Source organism: Pseudorca crassidens, chromosome 9 (genome assembly GCF_039906515.1).
Source record: "Pseudorca crassidens isolate mPseCra1 chromosome 9, mPseCra1.hap1, whole genome shotgun sequence".
Taxonomy (NCBI): domain Eukaryota; kingdom Metazoa; phylum Chordata; class Mammalia; order Artiodactyla; family Delphinidae; genus Pseudorca; species Pseudorca crassidens.
In genome coordinates this window covers 8,730,687-8,746,486 of record NC_090304.1, presented here as the reverse complement: position 1 = coordinate 8,746,486, position 15,800 = coordinate 8,730,687, and the positions used below count along the sequence as shown (strand labels likewise).

Below are 15,800 nucleotides of genomic sequence, written 5' to 3'. Positions count from 1 at the left end.
TAATACAGTTTTCACTAAGGACCTCTTTTAGGCTACGAATAAAATTCAATTACGTGTCTTTTGTGCCATATTCTCAATTTTTAGTACCTCATTTTACCATCCCCCATAACCACAGCCAGGATGTTATCTCCTGGCTCTTCCTTTTTCATTAGCTCAGCGTTTTTTTCATTCAGAATGTGTCCTCTCTATTTAGAGGAAAGGACAACCTTGAGACCCAAGGTGGATACCTCTTTCGGAGCAGTAACGAGATAAGAACATGAAGCAGGTTCTGCGGCTGCATTGCAGTGTGATTGGAATAAGTAATAGTTTTTCACTCTGTACAGCATCTTTCTCCACCTACCAAATGGGAGATCGTGCCATCTCTGCCTCATGGTGATGAGATGTTACGACACATCCAGAAAAATTCATAAAGCACCTTGCAGAGCGGGCCTGCAGAAAACTGTGGTTTTCACCATTGGAGTTAAGAGCGGGAACGCATCAGACAAAAGACATCGGCTCTGGAATCTGTGGGAAAGATATTCTCCACCAACGGAAGCAAAAAGAAACTCCTATCGTTAAGACACATAATTAGCCTACGCTAAAACATTCACAAAACGAGCCGTGAAGCAACAGTAAGCCGCAGGCCCCCCTCCCACTTCGGCCGCAGTGGTGGGCGGGGCTTGATGCTTGGCCACGCCCCTTGCGCCTGGTCCCCACGGGGCACGGCCCACCCCAGCCACTGGCCCGGGCGCTGGGCGAAGCCAGTTTTGCCCCTCCTTCCCTGTTAGAGCGCGGAGGGACAGTTCTTGCGCCTGCGCCCTGCGTCACTGGGCACCTCAACTTGACCGCCTCCCGCCCGCGCCACCAGCCCGAGGGCCCTTTGTGCGCCTGCGCGCTCGCGCTTCCGCCCTCTCGCGGCGCTCGGCTAAGGCAGTCTGTCTGTCGGACTCTGTCCTCGGAGCAAGGAGAGGCGAGGCGACTTCGGAGAGCCAGCCGCCCTATTATTTTCTTTTCCCTCCCTCTCTCCCGTCCCACATCGCTATTCACCCCTCTCCCGCCTTTGCTTGCGCAGCCATGGCGGAGCCGTCGGCGGCCACTCAGTCCCCATCCGTCTCCTCGTCATCCTCCGTGGCCGAGTCCTCTGCGCCTGGTGGCGGCGGCGGGAGCCCGGGAGCCTGCCCCGCCCTGGGGACGAAGAGCTGCGGCTCCTCCTGTGCTGGTGAGGCGCGCCGGGGGACCCCGACCTCGGGAGGGGGGTGCCTTCGGGGTCAGGGACTGCAAGTCACTCTTGCGTACTGGAGGCTTCAGCCCCCGGGAAGGAGCGTCTGGAAAATGGGGTAAGGGGGAGGGGAGCGTCAGGTCTTGCAGGCGGTGAGGGAATAACGGGGTGTGAGGAAAACAGGTTGGGGGAGGGGAGATACTCTGGAGAGTGGGCGTTAACGCCGAGACTGGGCAGGTGGGAAAAGACACGGGTTCGGAGGGAGCCGTCCTCTGAACCAGGGTGATTTAGTGGAGGATTAGAGAGATTGAGCGGATTGGGGCAGGTTGGTGGTAGGAGAAATGACTCCTTACGATTTTGAGGGGATGTTGGTGAAAGGGTTGGGTTGCATGGCAGGTTTTGCAAACAGGTGTTGACATAATCAGCCATTCGTAGTCTTCCAAAAATCATGGGTTTTTTTGGTTGCCCGTGGGAAAGATGAGGAAGTTTAATGGAAACACTGAGGCCGTTTTCTATACTGTTTTCATCTGCTGTTAATTTTTTGTGGCCAGACACCGAATGCCCGATTTTTCTGAGGCTCCGAGGTAGAAGGAGGCGTGATGAGAATAGCTCAGGGAAGATTTGGGAGGGAGCTGCTGATGGTCCAAGATGGATCCGTGGCTGCATCTGCAACACAGCCTGCTCTTCACTGGCGCGGCGTGGGGGTGGGGACACGAGGGTAGCTGCTTATATTCTAGAGGATAATAGGTAGAGTCATGCCAAACCATCAACATATTTTAATTTCATGCTTTTTGTCGGCTATTATTGATCGAAGTATAACAAAAGGGGGTGTTTCCCGCAGACAGGGGGGAGGGGGAGAAAAGTCAGACAAAGCAGGGGCTGGTTGAACCCCCTTCTCCTCCCATCTCTGTGAAAGACTAGGAGGGAAGCTGCAGGCCGCTTTCAGTTTCCATTGTATAACGCGTCTGCCTGGTGGTGGGAGCTGGCTGGCAAGCTCCCCTCGTGCAGAGATCTGCAGTGCAGATGCCTTCTTGGTGGGGGGGGGGAAGCACCATGAGCAGGTGGTGATTCTTAAAGGAACTCAGTCTTCCAAGAAAAAGAAAAAAAAAAGCATTTTGTCAAAAGAAGGGCCATAAGCTTGGCAGAGTACAGATAATTTTGCTATTTAGTTACCTTAAAGGATTTTGAGGCGTTTTAAAATGCTTCAACGTCTCCTTTGCCAGAATCTTGGGTTGATTGTTCTAAAGAACAAAACTGATCTTAGCCCTAAATATATTCTCTACGTGTTTTTCGAACAGTGGATTTCCACGTAAGAGCTTTGGTACTCATTTGGATTTTCCAGTGTGGTTATGGCCATTTCAGTAGAAACAGTATCAGAGGAAGCTTCTGCAAGGCCAAGATTACATGTCCAGATAAATGAACGAAGCAAGCAAATTTAGAACCCTTGTCCCCTTTAAACTACCACTGCTTCTCCTCCAAATTTTTGTGTTCTGGGCAAAGGTCCAGATGAACAGCAGCTTCCTTATATATTTAGCAACTTGGTGTTTTGGCTCTAATCACTTGTCATTGGTTACTGTTTGGTTTTTGGCCCTTTTGTGCATACCTTTTGATTTCTCTTGGTTTTAAATTTTTGATACAGTTGAAAAATAAATTAGATACTCTCTCCACCTTAAAGTCTTACCCATTGCAAATATGTATTAATATTGTGTAAAAATCATTAATACAGTTTTAGTGGGTTCAGTGCAAGATCCTCATTTGTCAGGTCAGTACTGGAAAAGTTTAGCTTAAGACACTGCAGTGTATAGTCATCATTTCATTGCAGAAGCTCTTCCTCCTTACAGAATGCTTTCTCCATCTCTGAGGAAATGTCTCAAGCTTTTGCACCATGAAAATAAGATGAAGTCTGTTATTCCAAAATTTGACTCATTTAAAATGGATTCTTGGGCTTCCCTGGTGGCGCAATAATTGAGAGTCCGCCTGCCGATGCAGGGGACACGGGTTCGTGCCCCGGTCCGGGAAGATCCCATATGCCGCAGAGCCTGCGCGTCCGGAGCCTGTGCTCCGCAACGGGAGAGGCCACAACAGTGAGATGCCCGCGTACCGCAAAAAAAAAAAAAAAAAAAGGATTCTTAAAAAATTTACCTTGTTTTAAAAATCTGTAAGTGTTGATGTCAACCTTTAGCTTCACTTTCATTCACCAAGCTCCTCTTGGTTTTAGAGACTTTCAAAAAATAAAAAAAAGAAGAGGAAGTGGTCACTTGGTGCCTGCAGGAGACAATTGTGTCTTGACTGACCTGTCCAAATTTTAGAAATTTAGTTCCTACCTAAAGGTGATCAGCAATAGCACTCTCTCTTCCAGTGCATCGGGTGTTAGTGCAGCTGGCAGTGATGTACGCTTGGAGAAGGTCGGGGCCAGGATTGGCTTCCCAGATTTCTGCCTTTGAAGGAAAGTGAGGATTTCAAAGGCAGAAATTTGAGGTTGAGGTAGAAAATACGGAAATAATGAGTGCTCTTTTCAGGATGAGGGTTGCCTTATTAGACATCAAGTATAGATACCTGTCTATTGTCTGATGTTTAAAAGTGCTTTAATAGCTTGTTGTCTATAGCCTTTGAAATTCTATAACTTGCTAGGGACTGTTCTTTATTACTGCTCTGAAAATCATGGTGCCAAAATAAAGCTACATTTCTTGTGTCTGTTTGTGGAAGTTAGCTTAAAGCAAAAACAGCTTGGACAACTAAAAAGTATTTTAATGCTTTAAATACTTCTTTTTCACTCATGAAACTAAGTTGTTCTGTGTACTTTTTAAGGCATCATTTTTACGCTTTGTTCTAACACGTCAATCAATCATATGATTATGTAACTTGTATTTTCAGTCTTAACTCTTAAGTAAAAAAGAACTCTGACCACCCGTTCAACGCTGACAGCTGTATTGTATTCATGTCCCATTAGCAGTGACAGTATAACATGGTGATAAACACACAGACTTGAGCCCCAGAGACACCTAGATTTCAATCCTGTCTCTCTCATTAATTGTATGACCTTGTGTACATCCTAAGCCTCAGGAACGTGACCTAGACAAATTTGCTTTGCTGCCGTTAGATCCTAACTTTGATTGAATAACGATACCTAGTACTTGATACATCTATTTACAGGTTTGAAACACATAGATACAAAAAACAGTTGAATTACAAGTGAGAAATCATTTAATCTTCCTCCCAGTAAAGGATGCTCTATCTTTTTCTGCTTTCTAAAAGCGAGTCAGTTGTTTCAGCTTTTGACCCCTCATATTAATAAGAGCTGCCACTCCTTCCACTCACCTGATCTGTTAAAGAAGTTGAGGGGGAGCCAGGATGTTTCATAGATCGCTTGGCATCAGTATGCTTAAATACTTTGTGCAGCATTCTGACCATAAGTATAGTCATGATACATTGTGAAACTCCTATCAGTGGAAGCAACAGTACAGGAGACAGCAAGAATGCATGGTCATGTCAATATGATTCACAAATGCCTGTTGACTAAGGTGGTTTTTATTCCCCAGGAATAGAAGATTTCTTTTAATGCTGTTTTCTTTTAGAGTCAATTCACAAATAGTTTAACGACTATGATCAAACAAACCAGTCTACATATATTTAACACTCACACCTTCCTTAAATTGAAATCTCTTGGGAATTGTTTAGGTAGTAGCTGGTAAGAGCATCAGTGTTTTTATTTTTATTATTTTAGTGATGGTCTGAAAACAAAATAAAACTCATACTATTGCTTTTATTGTATTCTGTGGTGAGGAAATTATATACTGGTCCTGATATAGGAGGCACCTGTTTAATCCTGTGCAGGTTACAAACGTTTGTAAACAAAGCTTGGTAGTGAAGGAATTGGTGCTGTGCCTTTGAAGGGCCAGGGGAAAGTTAAGGTTTCCAGTTTTGTGTGAGCCAAGAGGTTGTTTGTTCTTTAGAAGGGCGCTTCTCTTTAGACTAGCCATAAACCTAGAATTTACCACTTTTGTAATTCTGAGCAGAATTAACAAAAGCTCCAAATAAATGGTTAGCTATGCATATTCGTTGCGTGTACCTAGCTTATAGTTTGTGTTCAACTTTATTGTTAATGATGAATTTATAACTGCCTCCTAAACTGTACAGTCTTGTGAAAAATATATAAATTTCATAATAAAACGTTTAAAATAAAAACTACCAAGTCAGTGTTATGTTCGTATCAGGAGTTGTGCAGGAGACTGACAGCTTTTATTCTGTTTATTCATAACAACTATTCTAGAAATAATTTGGATCATCGGGTATGTTATAGGTGTTTTGAAAAAGTACGTATGCTACATAAGTTTAGCTGTAATCAGTATTGCTTGCGATTACATCATTGAAGTCTTTTACTGCATATCTGACTAGTAACATCTGTTATTAGAGTATGACATGTTACTCTGTAATACTGCAATTTCAGAGAGAATCTGTTTATTTATTTATTTATTTTTTTGACGGGGTCGGGGGAGGCTGCACTGCATGGCTTGTGGGATCTTAGTTCCCCGACAAGGGACTGAACCCGGGCCACGGCAGTGAAAGCGCCGAGTCCTAACCACTGGACCGCCAGGGAATTCCCAGAGAGAATCCCTTTAAATACTGTATAGGATTTGCATTTCTGTTTTACGTTTTGGGGTGGTGGTGGTAATTGCTACCAATTAGCCTCCTCTTGTGATGGTCTCTTTAAATTTCAAAGAAATATTCGTATCTGTTTTTTCCAATCTACGTATCTGTTTTTTCCAATCTACTGGTTGAGTTTTGCCTGTAAGCACATCATCATAACCTAGTGGGGAGGCGGGTTGGGGGGGTGGCAGAAGGAGCTGTTTGACTTGTTCCTCACTGGCAGTTTGCCCTTGAGGGTCTATTGAAGGGTATTCTGAAAAACATTTTTAGCAAAACTAATACAGAGCAACCTGAAGGCATTTCAGCAGTGAGCATTGTCTTCTTTTTACATAAAGGTGGAAATATTTGATTTTTTATATCTTATCTTTGTGTATTGCTTTATGGTTTGATTTGTGCCCATACATTAACTTAATTCAACAAATGTTTGAGCATACATTAAAGCTCTTTGTTAGGTGCTGTGCGTACAACATCTCTCTAAGAGGCTGTATTCAATAGGAGAAAGACTTATATTTTTTATCTGTGAGGTGGGTAGTGAAATAAATCTCACTTTACAGATGAGGAATCAGAAATTAAGTGATATGCCCAAAGGTTTGTGTCCGTGAAGTTGAAGATAGGATAAAACAGGGATAGAGGACCAACTCAGTTCTTTCAAATATGTACACTGCCTCTCTTTGAAATTTGAAACAACATGCGATAAAAACGGTTCAGTCACTCTCTTGAATTCAGTTATTGGTTTACTGAGTCCAGTTAACTTAGAAACCGTCACTTCTGGTCCCATGGTTCCTAAGCCGGGTGCCTTTTTGCTCCACCGTTCTACAGAAACATCTCTTGTCAAGTTCACCAGTTATTTTCCACGTTGTTAAATCCAGTGGTTACTTCTCTTCCTCATTTTATTTTATTTTATTTTATTTTTTCTAAATTTATTTATTTATTTTTGGCTGCGTTGGATCTTTGCTGTGTGCGGGCTTTCTCTAGCTGTGGTGAGCAGGGGCTACTCTTCGTTGCGGTGTGCGGGCTCCGCATTGCAGTGGGTTCTCTCATGCGGAGCTCTAGGCACTAGGCACGTGGGCTTCAGTAGTTGTGGCACACGGGCTCAGTAGTTGTGGCTCGCAGGCTTTAGAGCACAGGCTCAGTAGTTGTGGCGCAAGGACTTAGTTGCTCCGCGGCATGTGGGATCTTCCCGGACCAGGGCTCGAACCCGTGTCCCCTGCATTGGCAGGCGGATTCTTAACCACTGCACCACCAGGGAAGCCCTCTTCCTCATTTTAAATGCCCTTGATTCCTCCCTTTCCTTCATATAACAATTAGCAAATCCTGTTGATTCTACCTTCAGAATATATTCAGTGACTACTAGTTTTCTCAAGTTCCATTGCTACTACCCTGGTCCAGGCTGTTATCATAGCTCTCCTGGATCACTGCAGTTGCCTCCTAAGTGGTCTCCAGACTTTCTCCCTTGGCTCTCTTCAGTCTTTTCTCTGCACAGCAGCTGGTGTAAGCCTGCGAAAAATGTAAGTCAGATTATTTCACTCATTGGCAAATGCTCCAGTAGCTTCTGATCCCACTCAGATTAAATGCTGAAGTCCTTCGAAGGCTTATGAAGCCCTGTAATATCTGGTCCCAGCCTCCCCCTTGCTCACCCAGCTTTAGCCACACTGATCTCGCTGTTCTTCACACCAGGAGTAGCTCTCTACCGCAGTCTTATTTGCTGTTCACTGTATCTAGAATGCTCTTCCCTCATACATTCTCGCAGTTCTTCACTCTCTCACCTCCTTTAGGTCTTTTCCTGGCCACCTGATCTAACTTGCACAAGAGAAAAAACACCTTATAGGCCTTTCCTGCTTTATTTTTCTTACCACTTGTCATAATCTATCTTACAGTATTTGACTTATTTATTTTGTATATTGTCTGTCTGCCACGGTAGAATATAAGTTCCATCAGAGTGGAGATTTTTGCTGCTTTATTCACTGCTCTATCTCTAATGCCTGAACAGAACCTGGCACAAAGCAGACCCTCAGATGTTTTTGAAAGAGAGCAGAGACCTTATTGTTTTTGTCCAGCAACTAAAACTAATCCTGGGTTCATAATAGATGTTCAATAAATTTATGGAATGGCTAGATAGTTGGAGAAACCCTATTCCCAGAAAAATATGCATATAAATGAAGTATTGCGTGAACTTTCACAGATTCATGAACTACTATGAAATCTACTCATAAACCTCAGGTAAAGAAAATTTAGTTTTTAAAAGTCAAATTATAAGCATTGCAAAAACTTACACATACGGAAATTGATATATTCATTTAGGTGCTGAGGAGAGAATTTTCATGTAAGCGGATAAAACTATATCCAAATATATCGTACGTTACTGTCCTTACTTCTGGACTTTAGGTATTAAGTCCACTAATGGCTTTAATCCATAAAATTATAACCACTTGAATGCCACATTTTGTGTATTAGAAAGAGACTCACTTCCAATAAGGACTCAATGGTAGGCTAGTCTGATGTGTCAGAATTTTAAAATATGTTAGAATAAGTTTGATTTCCATCTTACTCCTAACAGAATCTGAGATTTTGATCTGATACGTTTCAAGCATTATTTGGAGAAGGGTAAGATATTCCTAACAACAGTAAATGTAGCACTGCTTTAGAAGTTGGGTTATTAAAATATTTGTAACCAATTTACTGTTTATACAGTCCAATTTGTTTCTTTCTGTCAGGCTTTCTAATGTTTCTTGTGCGACAAGAGTTCTGCTTATTTTTCCTCTTAGATTGCATATGCATTTACTCCACAAACGTACAAAGAAAGCTTTCCAACTCTTTTTAGTGTTGTAACAGAGTGAGCATCTTGACTTATACCAGAGGGAACTACATTACTACGTTAGTAGGACTAATATCCAGTAGGTACTCAAAGTCTGTTTTTGAAATAACAATTTAAACTTTTACTATTTAGTTTTCACCAAACATTCATTAAGGCTCTATAACGTTCAGGCCTCCATATTCTGTGCCTTCTACTATATGCTGACCATCATATTCTGTGCCTTATGAAAGATACAGGGACATGTAAGGTGGCCCTTAGCCGTAAGGTGCTTCCAGTCAGGTTGGAATTTATTTCCAATAGCAAATAAATTGAATTTATTTAACTAGATATTAGATCTTATCTAGGTTTATTGGTTCCAGAGGACCAAAACATTACTAATTGGTCTATTTGCCGTAGTTATATTAGCTCTAGTAAATTAAAAATTAGCCTGCCAGTTTATGTAGATTCTCCCCATGCCTTAAGTTTGGAAAGTGCTTAGTAACTTGCTTCCAAAGGGCACAGTGTAGAAGGGTGGGGAGAAGTACTACCATGGAGAAACTTGGCAAACTCTACCTCAGCCAGGGGATCAAGGTTAATATCATCAGTGGTAAGTCACATTGATAGTATGAACCGTTGATATGGTATGACAAGGATGGCCCTTCATCTCAGTGGAGGATTACCTCCCTAAAACTCATAACTCCAGTCTAACCATGAGAAAAACATCAGACAAATCCAAATTGAGGGGCATTCTGTAAAATATCTGAGCAGCACTGCTCAAAATTGTCCAGATCATCAAAAGTAAGGAAAGTCTGAGAAATTGTCGTAGCCCACAGGAGGCTCCAGAGACATGATGACAAAACATGACGTGGTATCCTGGATGGGATCTTAGAACATGAAGGGGGCATTAGGGAAAAATTAATGAAATCACAACGAAGTGTGGGCTTTACTTATTAGTAGTGTATCAACATTAGTTCATTAACTCTGACAAATGTACCACAATACTAATGTAACATGTTAATGGCGGAAACAGTGCTGGATATAAAGCAACACTCTGCAATCTTTTTGCCTTTTCTGTAAATCTAAAATTATTCTAAAATAATTTTTTTTCAAAAAGAGAGAGAGAGAAAGACTTAATCATGAAATAGAAATTATTTTGGAAGAGGCAGGCAGGTCCGAGTAATGCAGTGGAGGTCCTAGCCAGCACAAAAAGGTAAGAAAAAGAAAAAAATGGCATTAAGTTTTGGGAGAAAAATCAGTCTGCCTATTCCTGGAGCTCTGATGGGGGAGAGGGCAGTAATTGGCTCCGTTTAGCAGTTTTTACTGAGATCATGAGTTGACATCAAGAATTGTGGTCATGAGAAAGAGTGGAAAGATTGACATTTTTTTGTGGCCCAGCTATAAAGCAAAAAGGAAAACTAAATGATAAAAATCATTTGTTTTGATATTAGAGAGAATTTTAAAATTTTACTTATTTATTTATTTGGCTGCACCGGGTCTTAGTTGGCGGCACATGGGATCTTTAAGTTGCAGCCTGTGGGATCTTTAGTTGCAGCACGCGAACTCTTAGTTGCGGCACGCGAACTCTTAGTTGCGGCACGCGAACTCTTAGTTGCGGTATGTGGGATCTAGTTCCCTGAACAGGGATCAAACCCGGGCCTGCTGCATTGGGAGAGCGGAGTCTTAGCCACTGGACCACCAGGGAAGTCCCTAGAGAGAATATTAATATTAGAGAGAAAAGATGTTTAAAAGAACTGATGAATTTCTCATTTTCATTATATTAGTTTTAGATAAAATTTCAAATACTTTATTTTTCCTTATGTATTAGAAAATGCTTTAATAATCTATAGAAACTAACACAAAGGAAAAAGCTTTGGCGTTAAATTGTAGAAGTCATTCTACAAAGTTGTTCCTAGAGTAACTTACTTCTCTAAAAAATAGTCTGTATTCTGCTGGTGTTGAAGGACAGATATCACCAAAATAAACAATTCACTGAAGCTGTTTTTACTGCAGTTTAGAAAATTCAAACAGTCAGATTTATTTAGTATATTTTCCCCAGGTGATCTGACTGGTAGAGTGAGAGAGAAGAAGCACAGGCTTTCAGGAAAAGTTCAAGTTTAAATCTTGATTCTGACACTTATAAGCTTCAGTTTTTGTAAGGATTTGATTTATAATGTATATCAATACTTAATTCAGTGTCTATCACAGATACCTGGGACTCAGTAAGTGAAATGAAGCTGTTTTCAAAGAGAGTATGATTTTTTTTTTTTAGTTTTAGTTTTGACAGTTTGTTGCAGCTTAAAGTATTATCAATATTGAAAATCCAGTGGTGTGAAGACTAATAAGATTATTCACTAAATGGTTTTATTGAAAGACTTGCTAGAGATCCCATTTTAGGTGTCCTTTTTCTCCCTTTAAGTAACTACCCCATTCCATGTGGGTGGGGAGCATAGGTGTGTGTTAGGAAGTATAAGAAAAATGTGTGTTCATAATAGAAAATTTAGGAAACAAAAACGTAAAGAAAATTAAACATCCGTGGGTACTATATCCTTTCATTTTGTAACAATAATTTTTTTCTTTTTTTCTTTTTTTTTTGCCGTACGCGGGCCTCTCACTGCTGCGGCCCCTCCCGCTGCGGAGCACAGGCTCCGGACGCGCAGGCTCAGCGGCCATGGCTCACGGGCCCAGCCGCTCCGCGGCATGTGGGATCTTCCCAGACCGGGGCATGAACCCGTGTCCCCTGCATCGGCAGGCGGACTCTCAACCACTGCGCCACCAGGGAAGCCCTACAATACAGTTTTTAATGAATAGTATCCCATCGTATGGATATACCAAAACCTATTTAACCAGTCCCTAATAGATTTTTATTAAATTTCCTTAATATTTGTGATGAACAATCTTATAACTTCATATTTGCACAGATTTATGGGACTTCCCTTGTGGTCCAGTGGTTAAGAATCTGCCTTCCAATGCAGGGGATGCAGGTTCGAACCCTGGTTGGGGAACTAAGATCCCACGTGCCGCGGGGCGACTAAGCCCACACCCATGCGCCACAATGGAAGAGCCTGCATGCCGCAACTAAGACCCGACACAGCCAAATAAATAAATAAAACATATATGCACAGATTTATTATTTTATTTATAAATAAATCTGATTATTTATTGGAATTAGATTTCATCAGGTCCACTCGTACTTTTTTATCCCTTACCTTCTAGCAACTTCCTGGACTTTGTTCCTGCAAATATTGCTTCTTTTTATGTTCAGTCTTTTTCCTTCTACTTGCTCCTTTCTCTATATAAATACGCTTGTCATTTCCATTCCTAAAAATCTTTCCCTTGACTCTGCCTCTCCCTCTAGCTGCTGCCCAGTTTTTAGTCCTTCCCTTTATCATCATACTTCACACACTTTAAACTTCCATTCAGTCTTCAGTGCCTGGCCCGCTCCCCACCCCTCTAACTATAGAGTCATCAATGCTAAATTACTTGATTACTTAATTTCAGTGACCCATCTGAAAGTCTTAACCACTCATCGGCTTTTTTTTTTTAATATATTCATTTATTTATTTGTTTTTATTTTTGGCCGCGTTGGGTCTTCGTTGCTGTGCATGAGCTTTCTCTAGTTGCAGCAAGCGGGGACTACTCTGTTGCGGTATGCGGGCTTCTCATTGTTGTGGCTTCTCTTGTTGCAGAGCACGGGCTCTAGAGCGCAGGCTCAGTGTTGTGGCACATGGGCTTAGTTGCTCCGCTGCATGTGGGGTCTTCCCGGACCAGGGCTTGAACCCATGTCCCCTGAATTGGGAGGTGGATTCTTAACCACTGTGCCACCAGGGAAGCCCCACGCATTGGCTTTTGGCTCTGTTAATCGTTCCCTAAAGCTTTCTCCAAGTGACACCATTTTCTCCCACATTGACTCCTTTCTGTCTCCTTCACTGATAGTTCTTTCTTGCTCCTCTTTAAATATTGGTAGTGTATCTCAAGATTCCATTGTTAACAGCTCTCTGATTCTCCCTGGACAAATTCATTCACTCCAGTGGTGTCAGTTCTCACCCAGATGTTAACTCCCAGATGTTTATCTATAACCCTTAACAGTCTCCTGAGCTTATTCATATTGGCAAAACAGTTTCCTCTTTGATATGCCTTAGACAACTTATTTTTTAGTGGAAATTAATATAAAGAATTCCTTCTCCTCTGTTTCATTCCCCAACCAAGTGGCATTTCATGTAGTCCTTCAGTCCTTTGATTTTTGCTTCTCCAGTCTCCAACATCCAATGACCAAGTCCAGGCCATTCTGTTCTGTCATATCTATCCCCTTTTTCCCATCCTCACTGCCTTAGTTAAGCCCTCATGTCTTGCCAAGATTATGTAGTAGCTTTTCATTTAAGTCCATACTCTACCCTGCTGCCAGAGTTCTCTTTAAAATACATGTGACATTGTGAATCCCTTACCTCCAGTGATGCCTCATTATATACATAATATCCAAATTTCATTGCATGACATTTAAAGCCATTTGGAATCTGATCAGTTGTTCCTTCTCCCCAGAATGCCTTCCCCTGTCTTGTTCACCTGACGAACATCTCTTCTGCCTCTGCTGCGTTCCCACAATGCATACGGTTTTGCTGGTTTGTCTTTTTCAGTTGCTTGTGCACAACCATCATCTCTGTGCTAATACAGTGCCTAGACCTAGCTACTTGAAGATAATGTTTGATTTAATTAATAGTATTTGAGCATTAAGGTTGCCTTTTTTGGGTTCAGTTGCCTGTAGCATAAATATGGCATATGAGTACAACATGGTTGTGTAAGTTAGAAGACCTCATGCAATATTGTTGCAAACTACTACTGGTTATCTGTGTTCTGTATCAAAATAGATGCTATTGCATAAAACTTTGTATGTCGAAATTTTCCATTAGGAGGGGTGTCAGGTGGAGATGAAAAGTTCATAGGATCTTTTTTGTCATCAGGCTTATTTAGCATTTGGATTTTCAGATTTGTTCAGTTGGCAGAGATTTAATGTTGCAGATAATTGCATACAGAAGTGAACCCATCTAGGGGCCTTCCTGGTGGCTCAGTGATTAAGAATCCACCTGCCAATGCAGGGGAGACGGGTTTGAGCCCTGGTCCGGGAAGATTCCCACATGCCGCGGAGCAACTAAGCCCCGTGCGCCACAACTACGGAGCCTGCGCCCTAGAGCCCATGTGCCACAACTACTGAAGCCCGAGCGCCTAGAGCCCGTGCTCTTCAACAGGAGAAGCCACTGCAGTGAGAAGCCAGTGCACCATAACAAAGAGTAGCTCCCTCTTGCTGCAACTAGAGAAAGCCCGTGCACAGCAATGAAGACCCAACACAGCCATAAATAAATAAATAAATTTAAAAGAAAAGAAATGAACCCATCTGGAAACATTAAAGAAATAGATAGAAATGCTTGCTTTAACAAGGAAAGGTGAATTGTTTTTCATTTGTAGGAGTAAATGTGATGCTTAATTTTAAGATAATTAAAAAGTAGTGAATTTTAAAATTCTGGTTTTGAGTTACTGAATTACTGCCTCTTGTCCACTAAATTCTGCCTTGGTGTTAACATGCTCCATGTCTGTTGACTAAATAGTTTGCTTTTTTGTTTTGTTTTTGTTTTTGTTTGTTTTTTGCGGCACGCGGGCCTCTCACTGCTGCGGCCTCTCCTGCCGTGGAGCACAGGCTCCGGACGCACAGGCTCAGCGGCCACGGCTCACGGGCCCAGCCTCTCCGCAGCACGTGGGATCCCTCCGGACCGGGGCACGAACCCGCGTCCCCTGCATCGGCAGGCGGACCCCCAACCACTGTGCCACCAGGGAAGCCCAATAGTTTGCTTTTTTTAACTGAAGTATAGTTGATGTTCAATATTATGTACATTACAGATGCACAGTGCAGTGATTCACAATTTTTACAGGTTATACTCCATTTATAGTTACTATAAAATATAGGCTATATTCCCTGTGTTGTATTTAGATTAGTACTTACAGATATAGTGATGGCCCAGTCCTTTAAAGCAATCTCCTCATTTTAAGTGTATTTCTAATATTTGTGAAAACATTTTTATAATTGCAAGAAAAAAGGCGTTAAGTAAAGATCAGTATATTTAGGGGCACTTTTGGAGGGTTTTGTTTTTCACATGCTGTTTTTATTAATTTTTTTTCCATTTTACCAATGGCAATTTATATTCTGTTTGATTATTTTTCTTTTAAGGCCAAAGGTTGTAGTGAAAAGCAAATCTCCCTCCTGCCCCAGACCTCAAAGTCCCTGTTTTTGCCAGTTAACAAATGGAGGCACACTGTATGCACTTCAGTACTTTGGTGTTTTTTGTTTTTTGTTTTTTTTGTGTTTTTTTTTTTGCGGTACGCGGGCCTCTCACTGTTGTGGCCTCTCCCATTGCGGAGCACAGGCTCCGGACGCGCAGGCTCAGCGGTCATGGCTCACGGGCCCAGTCTCTCCGCGGCATGTGGGATCCTCCCGGACCGGGGCACGAACCCGTGTCCCCTGCATCGGCAGGCGGACTCTCGACCACTGCGCCACCAGGGGAGCCCCAGTACTTTTTGTTTTGTTTTGTTTTGTTTGCGGTACGCGGGCGTCTCACTGTTGTGGCCTCTCCCGTTGCGGAGCACAGGCTCCGGACGCGCAGGCTCAGCGGCCATGGCTCACGGGCCTAGCCGCTTCGCGGCATGTGGGATCTTCCTGGACCGGGGCATGAACCCGCGTCCCCTGCATTGGCAGGCGGACTCTCAACCACTGTGCCACCAGGGAAGCCCAGTACTTTGGTTTTTAATTTAATGTATCAACATATATAGCTGTTCCTCATTCTTTTTCATAGCAGCAAGTATTCCATTATTTGGATGTAACTAAGTAGACGTCTATTGATGGTCATTTAGATTATTCCTAGTATTTATAACCAGTGCTCTATATCCTTATATACATGTATTTGTACATATATGCAAATATATCTGCCAAGTTAAAGAATATGTGCAGGAGGTGGTGGAGATAGTTTATGCATTTAAAATTTTGATATGTGTTGCCAAATTTAGAGAAATATAATTTTAGAGATGGAAGATTTCTCATGTTGGTCCTGTTTTCTGGTGGCGCAGTGGTTGAGAGTCTGCCTGCTGATGCAGGGGACGCGGGTTCGTGCCCCGGTCTGG

At 42.4% G+C, this 15,800-nt stretch overlaps 1 protein-coding gene across 4 annotated transcripts in view; it reads left to right on the top strand.

The window, feature by feature from the left end:
- Window positions 1-835: 835 nt before the first annotated feature.
- RTN3 (reticulon 3) overlaps window positions 836-15,800 on the top strand; it is a 62,639-nt gene continuing 47,674 nt past the window's right edge. For 2 of the 4 annotated variants that reach the window (XM_067748641.1, XM_067748640.1), the window contains exon 1: window positions 914-1,198. In XM_067748641.1, the coding sequence (XP_067604742.1) occupies window positions 1,054-1,198 (145 nt within the window). In that variant the 5' untranslated portion in view covers window positions 914-1,053. Of the gene's footprint in view, window positions 1,199-15,800 lie in introns of all 4 variants that reach the window. The other 2 variants (XM_067748639.1, XM_067748642.1) reach the window with 2 other exon arrangements.